This window comes from Zalophus californianus, chromosome 17 (genome assembly GCF_009762305.2).
Source record: "Zalophus californianus isolate mZalCal1 chromosome 17, mZalCal1.pri.v2, whole genome shotgun sequence".
NCBI classification, from domain to species: Eukaryota; Metazoa; Chordata; class Mammalia; order Carnivora; family Otariidae; genus Zalophus; species Zalophus californianus.
Genome location: NC_045611.1, coordinates 41,852,545 through 41,865,220, shown reverse-complemented (window position 1 = coordinate 41,865,220; position 12,676 = coordinate 41,852,545). Strand labels below are relative to the sequence as shown.

At 64.7% G+C, this 12,676-nt stretch overlaps 1 protein-coding gene and 1 long non-coding RNA gene across 4 annotated transcripts in view; one reads left to right on the top strand and one right to left on the bottom strand.

Annotated features, from left to right (window-relative positions):
• The window catches only part of PEPD (peptidase D), a 111,714-nt gene that overhangs the window by 95,006 nt on the left and 4,032 nt on the right, over window positions 1-12,676 (top strand). For all 3 annotated transcript variants that reach the window (XM_027618945.2, XM_027618943.2, XM_027618944.2), the window contains 2 exons: window positions 3,989-4,137; window positions 12,064-12,248. In XM_027618945.2, coding sequence (XP_027474746.1) covers window positions 3,989-4,137; window positions 12,064-12,248 — 334 coding nt within the window. The remainder of the gene's footprint in view (window positions 1-3,988; window positions 4,138-12,063; window positions 12,249-12,676) is intronic.
• On the bottom strand, window positions 4,144-11,845 carry LOC113936060. Its single transcript, XR_003524188.2, has 3 exons — window positions 9,943-11,845; window positions 5,507-9,367; window positions 4,144-4,606 (listed from the first exon to the last, which is right to left on the bottom strand). It is a non-coding gene; the product is annotated as an uncharacterized LOC113936060 (long non-coding RNA).

The following is a 12,676-nucleotide window of genomic DNA, read 5'->3' as shown; positions in this document are numbered from 1 at the left end:
GGCAGTGAGTGCTTGGCTGGATGGTCACTGTGTCCCACCCACACAGCGGGCCAGGTGCCATGTAGTGCCCTTCCAGGGGACTTGGCCCCACACGGGAGCTCTCCTTCTCCCCACGCCGTCTGTAGAATGGGAACAACAGTTCTTTCCAGACACGCAGGACGCCCCCGGCCTGAGCCTGTGTGCCAGGGACCGCTGGCTCTGGGTCTCTGGGGGCTGGTCGCTTGGGCAACTTTCCTGTCTGCCTGGGCCCCCCAGGAGCAGCCGACCCATGACTGGAGTGGGGAGCAGGGATGCCTAGAACGTACTGGGGAGAGGTCTGCTTGATGAGTCAGCCTGTGGCCTCCAAGTGATGGCCTCAGCCCCGCCGGTCACAGCGGGGGCTGGGCAGTCCGGGGAAGGGCAGGCTGGGGGGCGGGCCACGTGCCTCATCCGGAGGGGCTGCCCGCTGCAGGACACGAACGGGAAAGCCAGCGGCACGTCTTCCTCTCTCACGCTGAGGTCTGGAGGGAAGCAGGAGTTTCCTGCTTCTCAGAAATCCCCTGGCCTTGCCTGGAACACAGGCTGGGGTGGCGGCGAATTGAGGTCTGAAATGCTCCTGCCCTAGTGAATAGGCCCAGCGCCAGCCGGGCTTGGGTGAGAGGCGGCCGGGGGCGAGGCCACGGCTCGGGACGCTGAGCGCAGAGCCTTGTATGTGCATAGCAGCATTTCCCCAGAATGCTTCCCAAGCCTCTGTCCCTGGCCCATCTCGGAGGCCTTCTGCCTGTGGGCCGGCCGGTCCCTGCTGTGGGGCCCGGGGAACTGAGGGGGGCTTGGGGAGGGCCCTGCTGAGCCAAGGGTGGCGGGCAGCCCGGGCATGAAGCTGCCCGGGAGGAGCCAAGGGCAGACAGAACCTCTCATCCCGGCCAGAAATAGAACCAGATAAACACATACGAGCAAAGAGACGCCAGTGTATTGCTTGGAGATGCGTAACAGCTCCCCAGATGTCTTAGATTATCACACGCATTCGCTCGGCCAAAGATGGTAGCGGCCCTGGTGGGTGTCCCCAGGCAGGGGGAGGAGGGTCCTGAGCGCTCGGTGGAGCCAAAGGATGACCGAATTCCCCATTGTCGCTTTGCGCTCGGAGGACGGATGAAGTGGACACAGAGGAGCTGGAGGGAGATGATTTATGAAAGAGGCCACTTTCGTCCTTGGATTCCGGACTGGCTTGAATCTGAATAACTTACGTGTGTAGGAACTCTGAGGAGGATTTTTTTTTTTTTTTTTTTTTTTTTTTTTAAGCGGAGAAAGATAGGGAACTGAGAGCACGAAAATAGACTCCAGCCCCGTGCCTGAGCGGCGCTGGGCAGAATGGAGCTGGCCGCCTAGGCAAACACTTCCTTCTGCAGTGAGCGGACGGTTCTCACACAACAAATACGAGCGAGGTCTTCTAGAGTCCGAACAGTAAAGCCAGGCTGGCCGAGGGGCTCCCAGCACCCCTGTCCCACGTTCTCACTGTGTTTCTGAGGAGCATGTTTGGAGAACTCCGTCAGGAGTCTGGCTGCTGCAGAGGAGTGTCTTATCTCCACTGCTCTAGAAGACTCCAGCCTTCAGTGTGCTCTTGTGGGCTTCCTCGTTTTTTAAATAGTTCTATTTCTGTTTTTCTTTGAGATCAGCACAGTCCAGCAGAGCCGTCTGCCCCAGCGGTGCCGCTGCAGGTTGCCCCGTGATGGGGTGGCCCCCACGGGCCTGTGTCGCCCAGGCCCCCAGCTCTGTCCTGTCTGCTCAGACCGTTCTTGGACGTTCTGAATCAACAAATCACAAACCGTGTTCCTTTGTTGCCTCGGAGGGGCCCAGATGAGAATGCTCTGCTCCCAGAGTGGAACTGGACCGTGGCCCCACACAAATCCACTCCCCATGCCTGCCTCCACACCGGCCCCGAGAGGACACAGCGGCGGTGGCACCCCTATCTTAGAGGGGGAAGTGCTGAGGCCCGGGGGGGCCCAGCGCTGGAGTCAGAACAGGGCCTGTCGCTGGGCTCTGAGCTGCTACCCCCAGGTACGGGGCTTTGCTGGGTCCCTGTTCAGAGCCTCATGTCCCCTGCCCTCCCAGCCAGCTCTGTGGGGCCAGTGCCCCCCCACCCCCAGGAGTCAGCCTGCCTGCAGGCAGCTGTTGACCCAAACCCCTGGGTGAATCTGGAGCCTCCTGGGGAACAGCTGCCTGGGTGTGTCTGTTCAGGGCCTCCCTGTCTTGTCTTTGGGTTACCCCCAGTGAGGCCCAGGGCCCCGCCACGAGCCTGTCCCAGGCAGGGTCCCCTAGAGTCTGTGACTTTGACCCGGCCCGAAGTTCCCGTGCCATACTGCTTGGGGCTCTCCCCCCACCCCCTGAGAATCACCTGAGGTGTTATCTGGTGCTTTTTGCACTGTTGACACTGTTTATGGCGTTTTGCAATCAGAAAGGAGATGAAAAAGCGCTTGGCTGGGGACTTTGGATTCCAGCAGAGCGTCCGGGGATCCTGAGCATTCAAGCTTTTCCTTTAAAACTCTTTCTTTGGAGTAGCGGGTGCTGCCTGTCAGGCCACACGGCCCGACTCCTCCACTGGCAGGGCAAGGACCCCCTGCTCTGTCGTCTGGCGTGGGGGATTGGGACCCCAAAGGCAGGTGCACAGGTGGCCCCTGCAGTGTTTGAGTGGCTGTCCTCACCACGAGGATTTGGGTTTGGGGGAGAGCACAGCCCTGCCCTGGGCTCAGGTTTGTCAGGATCTATGCAGCTGCAGCCCGACCCCACCCCCCGCCCTCGGAGGATGGAGCCAGACACTGTTGCAGAGGGCAGCCCCGCCCCTCAGCTCCCGTCGACTCTGGTCACCTGGCCCTGAGGACGCAGCAGAATACTGTCCCTCAGTTAGTTTTGTCTCCATCAGCGTCATGCTTGGCTGATGAAGGGTCCCCCTCTGTATGCCTGCTGCTGAGCGGCCTGCTGAGATGCTCGGGGAGGGACAGGATGGGGGGGGGCGCTCCATCTGTACACCCTTCCTGCTCTCATTTGGGGTCCCGTCAGCGTGGTGATCCAGCAGCCCTTCACATATCCTGTCACATTCCAGCATGCAGGGTGCAGAGGAGGATTGTTTCTTGCCCTTGACCACTGAGGCCCTGGAGGCCCTGGCTCCTGGGCCCTGTGCACAAGGTCAGGCCGCTAAGGTGTCGGAGACGCCCAGCCCACGCCCTCCTAGCCCTGCTGCGCTGGGCCCGGTCACAGGGGGTCCAGCGGGCAGGCTGAGCTGGACTCATGACTCAGGAGCCTGCCTGTCTGTACCAGCACCTTCCTGCCTCTGCTGGCTCTCAGACCCCAGCTCAGGGCCTCCGTAGCTTCCTACCCTCTACCCCAGGGGATGTGGGGGCACCCTGCTGGACGTGAGGACTGCCGTCTGCCACGTTCTCCCGGTCCTTCCCTCACGCCTCAGTAGAGCACGTCTGTTCCATCCCAGCGGGGAGAGGGACGCTTCCACTGGGTTTTCACTCAGACCCTGGGGCCCAGGAGAGCTGGGTGGTGTGGCTTAGCCCACCTTGTCTGTCGGGTGGGTTCATCCATCCCAAGGCCCCTGAGCAGTGCTGGGGCAGGGAAGTACTGGGAGGGTCTGGGAATGCTCGCAGGGAGGCCACATGGTGAGTCGGGGCCTGGGGACATCTCTGCCCCTCCCTCATTCTCCAGGTGAGGCCCCGCAGCTGGGCATCCAGATGCCTGGCCAGCAGAGGCCTGGGAGGGCAGGGGAATGTGTGCAGGATCGGCCCCACTCCCTCCAGGCTACCCTGCTCTGGGGTCGGAGGTCTCCCGAGACGGCAGCATGAGGACACAGCAGGGCGGGAGGCCCCATACTGCTGCCTGCCCCAGTGATGCAGCAGGGTGGCTCGGGCTCAGCACCCTGACACCCCCAGGGCCCAGCAGGCTGTCCTTGAGCCTCCTGGGGGAGGAGGGGTGGAGGGCATCCCAACCTCACAGCTTCCTCTCCCCACAGCCTGTTCGACATGGGTGGAGAGTATTACTGCTTCTCCTCCGACATCACGTGCTCCTTCCCGGCCAATGGCAAGTTCACCGCAGACCAGAAGGCCATCTACGAGGCGGTGCTCCGGAGCTGCCGTGCTGTCATGAGCGCCATGAAGCCAGGTGAGGACGCTAGTGGCCATGAGGCAGGTCCTGCACTCCACAGCCTGACTCTGTCCCCCTTCGCTCACACAACTGGCTGAGACTCCAGATGATATCGGATCCCCAGGAGCAGCCCTGGGAAAGGGGCTGACCACCACGGAGGGACAGGGCTGGGAACTGGGGAGCTCGGCCCAAAGTCACCCCACATCCCATCGGACGTCCTCCACCAGCAAGAACCCCTGCGCGCAGGGGCTACTGCGACGTCAGCATGTCCCCTGTCCTGTCCCGCAGGGGCCACTCCAGTGAGAGCTTGACTGGCGGACGCCAACACTGGCGTTTAGTTGGGTGTTGGGTGCCCTTTTGTTCAGGCTGCCGCTGGCTTTGGTAGGGGCCAAGTGTCTCGCGGTGTTTGGGGAATGGTGGGCGGCTGCCACAGGGCCCTCTGGGGGCCTGGCCATGACATCCTCGAAGGCTGGACTCCAAGCTCATTCTGAAATCAGAGGGATCGTGCAGTCAGATTGGCGTCCCTCTGTGGAACCCTTACTTAGGAAAAGAAGATCCCCAAACTGTGAAAGCCCCAGGGTGTGGCCTCTTGAAGCCTCTTGGCTCTGTGTTGGCTAAACAGCCCCGGGGCCCCTCGGCCAGGTGTTGGGATGAGTCACAGCACAAGCAAGGTGCTGCTTTTGAGGGACTCTCAGCAGGTGCCACTTTGAGAGGCACACTGAGCAGGCCTTTCCAGATGGCCCCCATCCGGCCACCGGGCCCCCAGCAGAGGCTAGGGGAGCCATGAAGGGAAACTGGCAGTCAGGGGAGTCCCAGGCCAGGCAACTCAGCCCCCAAGGGAAGATAAGAAAGGAAAACCTACAAGTTAAGCCCCTGCTGGGGTGACAAGGTGACAGGACTTGCGTGGTTTGGTGGCTGCAGAAGGAAACAGCATCTCATGTTCATCACTTATTTGAAAAGCCTAGTCACTCTGGGAGCACTGACACAGGGAACCTTCTGGATGCTTGTTGCATGGAGACAGAAGAGTGCAGAATGGGGTGGCCAGTCCCCCTTTTGTGTGGAAGAAGGGAGTAGTATAACAGTGCTTGTGACTCCGTGGGGGAGGTGCAGGAGGGGCGCTGGAAGGAGTGGGCTCGGGTTCCCGCAGGGGGGTGGGGGCCTGACCTTTAAACCACGGAAGGCATCACCCATTCCCAGTGAAGTCCAGCCTGGAGACGCAGTCCCATCACCCGAGGGGCATGACCCTTCCTGCTCTCTCTACACCACTAGCCATGGGCTGTGAGGCGCTCCCTGGTGTCTGCAAGCATGGCGTCTGAGGAGGGGTCTCCCTCTGCCTCCAGCTCCCCATGCCAGGCCACTTGGCAGCCGCCCCCCGCTGGGCCATCACCTCGCAGGCCGAGCAAACTGTCGCCTTTCCCTTAAGTGGACTCTCCACCTGCGCACGGGCAGTTGCGAATTCAGATGTCCCGGAGTCCAGGCCAGGAGCTGGAAGGGCCTGGTGCTCCCGCCTTCTGAGGTCGGAGCCACGCTCTGCTGCCTATGAGCCCCCACGCCCCATGGTGGGTCCCTCGAGGAGGCGGTGGGGGTGGGTTGCAGTGCAGAGAGGCTGCACTGGCGGGCTCCAAGGTCCACACTGGAGAGACGGGCAGGCAGAGTCAGGCCAACATGTCCCTGGTGGATGGGTGAGGATTGGAGGGATGGCAGGCAGAGCTTTGGAAAGCTTTGTTCAACTCAGAGCTCCAGGCTTCAAGCCCCTGGCCCTGCTTAGCCTCTGCCCGGTGCAGAGATGGGGGTGAAGGCCCAGGCCTGGCCTACCCCACCTGCCCGCCCCCCCCGACACACACAAGCAAAGTCTGCTGGCACCCGGGTAGCACTTCCCTGGTCGGTGTCCTGGCCAACTGAGTCGGCTGGCAGAGCAACCCCGATCCTGCCCAGAAAGTGGCCAGGCCCACAGGCTAGTCCACAGGGCCTCCAGTTGCACTGAGAAAGGCCTGGTGCTCTGTTCCCGCACTCCCCTGGGCACCTTGGTGCCATAAGGCTGCCTGGCCATGTCACTCTCAGGGAAGGCAGAAAGCCTGAGGCCCAGCCAGGCTGGGCTCAGCTGAGCTGGTCTCTGCACACCGCGTGAGGTGGGCCTCCCCCAACACACAGCTGGGCACAGGCTGGGCCCTCGCTGCGCCCCTGAGCTTCGGGTTGGAGCAGAGTCCCTGCTGTAGCGCCCACCCCTCCTACCGATGCTGGGGATTGACACACAGACGGCCCTGCCGATGGTTCCCCAGGGCCAACCCCGTCGGGTCCCATGCCGCACCGGCCAAGCAGGGTGGGCGTCCTGTGCCCACAGAGCTGCTCCGATGGGGGCAGGTCGCCTCCCCAGAGCTGCAAGGAGGCCATGGCCAGGTCAGCCCCATGTCTTGTCCTAGCGGAAATGCCCCCGGTTTGTGGGTTCAGCTGCTGGGCCAAGACACACACCCGCTGAGACGGCACGACTGCTTCCTGCGGCCTTGCAGGGAGGGGCCTTGTGCTGCCTTCTGGAATCGAAGCTCTCCCCAGCTTCTGTGTCAGGCCCGGCAGCCCACCCTGAGCAGACCAGGGAGTGTGCCCAGAGAGCACCTCAGAGAAGGGTGTCCGTGGGCCGCCGCGCCGGGGCCGTTCTGCAGCTTCTGTCCCTCCAGCCACCATGGAGCATTGAGGTCACCTGGAAGTCCCTAGGCCTTCTGCAGCCTCGCCTCCCACTTCCCAGCATCTCCTCCCTCTCTCTGCTCATTTGCCCACCTTGGCCTCCCACGCTTAGGCTGCAGCCCCCACCCCACTTCTGAGCCCATGCCCCCACCGGGACCCCGCCTAGGGGGTGCAGTCTGCATGCTGGGCTCAGGGGCCCCACTGCTCCTGGGCTGCAAAGGCGGTGGAGTCTCTGTCTATGCAGACGACCCCCCCCCCCAGTCATTCCCACACTCGAGCAGGTGTGCTTAGCTCCCCTCACTTCCCACTCTGCTGTGGTCAGGGTCCCGGCCACCTGCATGGAGGGGAGGCACAGCCCATGTGAAGTGAGAAGCAGGCCGCCTCCAGAGCGGGCCGGACGGCAGGCAGGACCCGGGGCCCCGGAGCCGTGCAGACCCACGTGGCTCAGCATGTGTCTGCTATGGCCTGAGGTTGGGGTGCCTCAGCCAGCTCTGCCTGCCTGCCAGGCAGGGATGGGGACAGGGGCTGGAGTGGCCGGACTCCCCTCGGGCCTCTCCTTAGGCATGCCGCAGACGGAGGTGTGGGGACGGTGCCACGCAGACTGCGGGCTTCCTCTGTGGCAGGAGTCAGGGCAGGGAGGGCTGTCTGCTGAGGACCCGTGTGGCCCCTGCTGTCCTGAGAGGCCCCCCTGCTGGCTGTAGGATGGTGGGCAAGTTCCCACCCTCCCTGGCCTCCTTTACTCCCTCGGGCTCTTTGCAGGCAGGAGGGGGGCCGGGGGAGGTGGGGGTATTGCTTGCAGAGGCTTCAAGAGCCAGTCCCGCTCCGCTCAGCATAGAGGCGCCTGCAGTCCGGGGCGCACACTGCCCCCTGCCCTTCCCACAGGGTGAATGGGTCCCCGGAGGTCCTGGCAGCAGGCGGGTCTGGGGGGGATTGGGCCAGAGGCTCTCAGCCCCACGCCAGCTTGGCCTACCAGACGGCTCCCTGCAGCCCTTGGGGCCTGCCCTGGGACCCAGCCCTGCGCCTTGCTTGCAGCACCCCCAGGGCCTGGCGCACACGGGGTCTCCTGAGGGCCATTGTCTTTGGATGAAGTGTGTTCTTTGTCTGGAAGTAGCCGTGAGGACTCAGCTCTCCGGGCCCTCCTGGCTGAGCTCGGGGCCCTGAGCCCCTGGGGCTGCTGCGCTCTGGGCAGGAGGCCTTGGGCTGTGAGGGATGCTGCGGAGGCTCCAAGGAGCCAGCCTGGGCCCGGGCCCCGTCGGGGTAAGGTGTGGCCTGAGGGGCGTCAGGTGGGCACGGAAGACCAGCCTGTGACCCGGGGATGGTCTGGACACATGCTGGGGCCCGGGCACCAGGGCTCTGGTCCCTCGGAGCCCACAGCCAGATGGCAGGGCGCAGACCCAGCTGCTAGCCTGGCATCCTGGGGTCTGAGTGCCCAGAGGAGCAGGGTCAGGGGCACACCCACATCCCGGGCCCATGAGGTCACAGCACTGACTACACAGGAGAGCCTTGAGGGAGGCTGGGGCTCCTCCTCAGGCCACATGTTGGTCAGGCATGGAACAGGACACGGGTCCCTCCTCTCGGCGCATAGGCTTTGACGGTCCTCTGGCGGGAAGAGCTCTGGCAGCACAGGAAGGGGCAGTCAGGGAGGGCTTCCTGGAGAAAGCCTTAACAGAGGCCCACAGCAAGAATGGGAGTGAGTGTGGGCAGGTGGGGGCTTTGGCGAGGTGGTCCCAGCCAAGGGGCCAGCAGGTGGAAGGCACAGGGCAGTGCCAGCACCACCAAGGGCTGTGGGCGCAGGGGCGGGTGAGAGGGAGGCCAGGCTGAGGAACGTGGGGCTCTGTCCTCAGGGCAGGGACCGGCCTCATCTGACCCATGTTCTAAAGAGAGTGGCCTTGCAGGATGCAGGGGGAATGAGGCATTGCAGGAAGGCGGCAGGAGGCCAGGAGAGGTCAGGGGCCAGGTTCAGGAGATGTCCAGGGAAAAGGGAACAAGCTCCGGTGCTTGCTGGAGGCGGGAGGGTGGGCAGGGCTGGTGACCCCCAGTCTGCAGTGTGCTCCCCAGTGTGGCATCCATCCCCAGTACAAGCAGGCTGAGGGCACCACTGGGCCTTCTGAGGTTGGGGGGGGAGCCTGGGGGGGTGCCGCTGGAGTCCTCTGATTTGCATCCACTGCTCCAGCCTAGCCCAAGGACAGCAACCTTCACACACTTCGGGGCCCCTGCCCTGGCCTAGGGTGTCGTAACCACCATCCGGGCCAGACACTGGGGCCAAGTTGCTGGAGGTTGAATCACTGTCACAACCCTAACCACACGCAGGCAGCCGCCCACTGCCAGCCACGAGAGCGTGCGCAAGGCCGGCCCGAGGAGCGCAGGCGAGGAGGACTAGAGGCGCCGTGGGGACCGCCCCGGCCCTCGCGTCCGGCCCCAGGAGGACAGGAGAGGAGCCGAGCTGCCGGCTCGGAGCGTGATTTATACCTGACTCCCCGCTGTGCCGAGGCCGCAGCCCACTTGGAAGTCCGCCGGGCTTGACGTCAGGCTGCTTCCTGGGGCTCCCCTTTGGCCACCGGAAAGGCCCCTGCCCAAGAGAAGCAGAGTTGCTTTGGAGTCGGCGTCTCAGCCAGCGCACGGGACGCCCTTCCTCAGCCCCAGGAGCCAGGCCAGCCAGGAGCAAGTGTGCAGAGCTGCGCGGGGGCACTTTCAGGCCCAGAGTCTCTGGGCGGGAGCAGAACTTAGGGTCGAGCCTGCTGTGCATTCTCCCTTGAACCAGCATTCGCTAGGCCAGCCTCGGGGTGCCAAGGGGAGGCAGCGGCTCTCTGGTCCAGCGACAGGAGAAGCGAGCAGGCAGGCCTGGCTAGGGGACAAGGTGCAGGGAGGGGCCTAACCGGGACCTGGGGGGGAGGGGCTGTCCAGGGCAGAGCCCACTGGGGCTGAGCCCTGGGGACTGAGGAGTCTCAGGCGGCGGGTGACTCAAAGAGGCCTCCGTGAGCATGTGTGACAGGTGGCCTGGCCTGGGGACAGTGAGGCAGAGCAGGTCGGCCCCCGGGAGGAGCGGGTACACAAGGCTCGGGCTGGTGCCCCAGGAGTACAGCCAACATCAAGGGTTGAACCGGGGTCTGGCTGGGCCAGTGACAGTTTTGGGGGGATACTGACCCAGTCTCCCGGTAGATGCCAGAGCCTCTGCGGCCGGCTTTCTAGGACCAGCGTCGCAGCTGTGTGACAAAGGGAGGCATCTGGGGCTCACGGCGGCGGGCGAGCAGCTGAGCGGGAACCCGGTGTCCAGCTCTCCATTTGAGGATGCCCGAGCATCCGAGGAGAGCCGCCCACCGGGCTCCGCCTCCAGGGCTTCAAACCCAGCCCCGCCCCCCCCCCCCCCCCCCCCCCCCCGCCCCGCCGTGTGCGGCGGGTAAAGCCAGAGCCCGGGACGCCCCCCCTCCACTGTGGCACCTTGTGGCCCTTGGCAGGTGGAACAGAACGGGGCCTCAGGAGCTGGACTCCAAGGAGGCTCTCTTTTTTCTTTTTTTTTAAAAGATTTTATTTATTTATTTGAGAGAGAGAGAGAATGAGAGATAGAAAGCACGAGAGGGAAAGAGGGTCAGAGGGAGAAGCAGACTCCCTGCTGAGCAGGAAGCCCGATGCGGGACTCGATCCCGGGACTCCAGGATCATGACCTGAGCCGAAGGCAGTCGCTTAACCAACTGAGCCACCCAGGCGCCCAAGGAGGCTCTCTTGTCTCTAGAGACGGGTCTTCTCCCCTCGGCCTCCCTGCGCCTGGGGCCATGGGCTGGCCCCTGCCCTGCGAATGGACCAGGGTGCAGCCCCAGCCGCCCGCTCAGAGCTGGACCCCGGGGATCCAGGAGGCTGGGTCAGCCCTGTGCCTCCAGCCAGCCCAAGACCCCGACTGTGGGGCCTCTGCCCTGGTGGGGAAGGGGGCCTACCTGGAGGTCTGGCGCCCAGCATGTGTCTGAGGGGCGATGCCCCGTGTCCCTGAGTGGGCTTTCACCTCTCTCTCTCGCCCTGGATGGAGCCCTTGGGCTGCCCCCTGCCAGCCAAAGAGATTCAGAGCCCCGAGCCCAGCCCTGCCAGCCCAGCCCTTGCCAGCACGGGGCCCGCGCTGGCCCCCGATGGTGCGGGATGCCGGGGGCGCCCCTCTGCAGCAGCCGCCATCAGTCATGGAGGGTGTGCAGGGCAGGGCATCGTGGGGATGCCTCGTGGGAGCCAGGGTCACCCGCCACGTGGAGGGGGCCACGAGGGCCGGCACTGGCCCCCTCTCTGGCTGGAGCACGGCACAGGGGTGCTTGCCCCCACCCTGTCGGCCTGGCGCACTGGTCGCAGCCAGCACGTGGCCTGCCCCAAACTCAGCCCGGTGGGGCGGGGCGGGCCAGGGAGCTCTGCCGGCCTTGAGCCTCGCCTGGTGCTTAGGCTGAGTGCCTGGTGCCGTGGAGTAAGGCTGATGGTGGGGACTCTCCAGCCCCGTGGGCAGGGCCAGCGTGCCCTGGCACCAGCCGAGGCTCTTTGCGGGTGGCTGCCCAAGAGCCCTGGGCGGAGCCCCGGAGCTTGCTCACACTCCGAAACTCAGTGCCTGGGGACGTGCTCTCCACGGTGACCTTTGCCTCAGAAGCATGGGGCAAGGATGAGTTCGATCAGCAGTCTGGGGCCTGGATGTCTGGGCTGCCGTGGAGATGGTCCGCCCCTGCTCGTAGCGGGTGGGGCCGCAGACCCCTGCCAGCCAGGCCGTGAGGCCGCGCCAGCCGCACCTTCGCCCCGGAAACCTTTGCTCCCCTCTGCAGCTCCAAGGGTGATTCAGCCCCACTTAGGGGTGTGCAGGGATGCCCTCACCCCACAGACTGAGGCTCTGAGCATTGGTCTGGGGCTCTCTGAGGCCGCCCCCCCCCCATCTGCCGGGGACAGACGCTTTTCTCCTCCTGATGCTCAGGGGTCTTCCCGGGCTCCCCTGGCCCCAGAAGCCTGCTCTGGCCGAGGGCAGACGTGGTGTGGGCTGCGGAGTAGCCCTAAGCTGGGTGCCTGGCTGTGGGCCGCAGGAGCCTCCCCGAGGGTACGATCGGGAGAGAGGAGAGGTCTCGAGGTCCCAAGTTACGGCGGGGAAAGCCCGGCCTGGACAGCTGGGCCGGGCACGGCCCCCTCACCACCCACTTCCGGCCATCCCGCCTCAGCCCGTGCAGGGGATTCATGGGCCCCCCAAACCTTGCCCCGGGGAGCCCCGGCCAGACAGCCAGTCCTCACAGCTCATTGCAGCCTCCTCTGGAGCCGCAGGGGTGTGGTGGCCTGACCTGCACCGCCTGGCCGATCGCATCCACCTGGAGGAGCTGATCCGCATCGGCATCCTGAGCGGTAGCATTGACGCCATGAGCCAGGCCCACCTGGGAGCCGTGTTCATGCCTCACGGGCTTGGCCACTTCCTGGGCATTGATGTGCACGACGTGGGAGGCTACCCTCAGGTCAGTGTGGACACGTCAGCATGAGTGGCCCTCCCCGGGGCGGGGCTCTGGGAGCCAGCTGGGCTGCAGTAGGACAAGCAAGAGGAGGAGGAATGGGGTCCCACAGGGTCCCCTGCTCCTCCTCGCCCTGCACCCATTGGTTGATCCTGGCCCCGGGGCCGCTGTGGGGGCTGGTGGGGTGGGGGGCTGCCTAGAGTGTGCCTCATCTGGTGGCCCTGGCCTGGGGCCTGGTGGCAGATGTGTGTGCTCTGCCTGGCGAGCCCCGGGCTGTGCATTGGGGGGAGCCCCTGCCCTGCGGGGTGGTAGATCTCTGGTCAGCGCGCAGTTCCCACAGAGCAGCAGGAACCCCAAAGCTGGGTCTAGTGACCGGGCTGGCACCACCACCATGGTGTCCTCCTGCCTCTGGCTTCATGCAAGCCGGGGCGGTG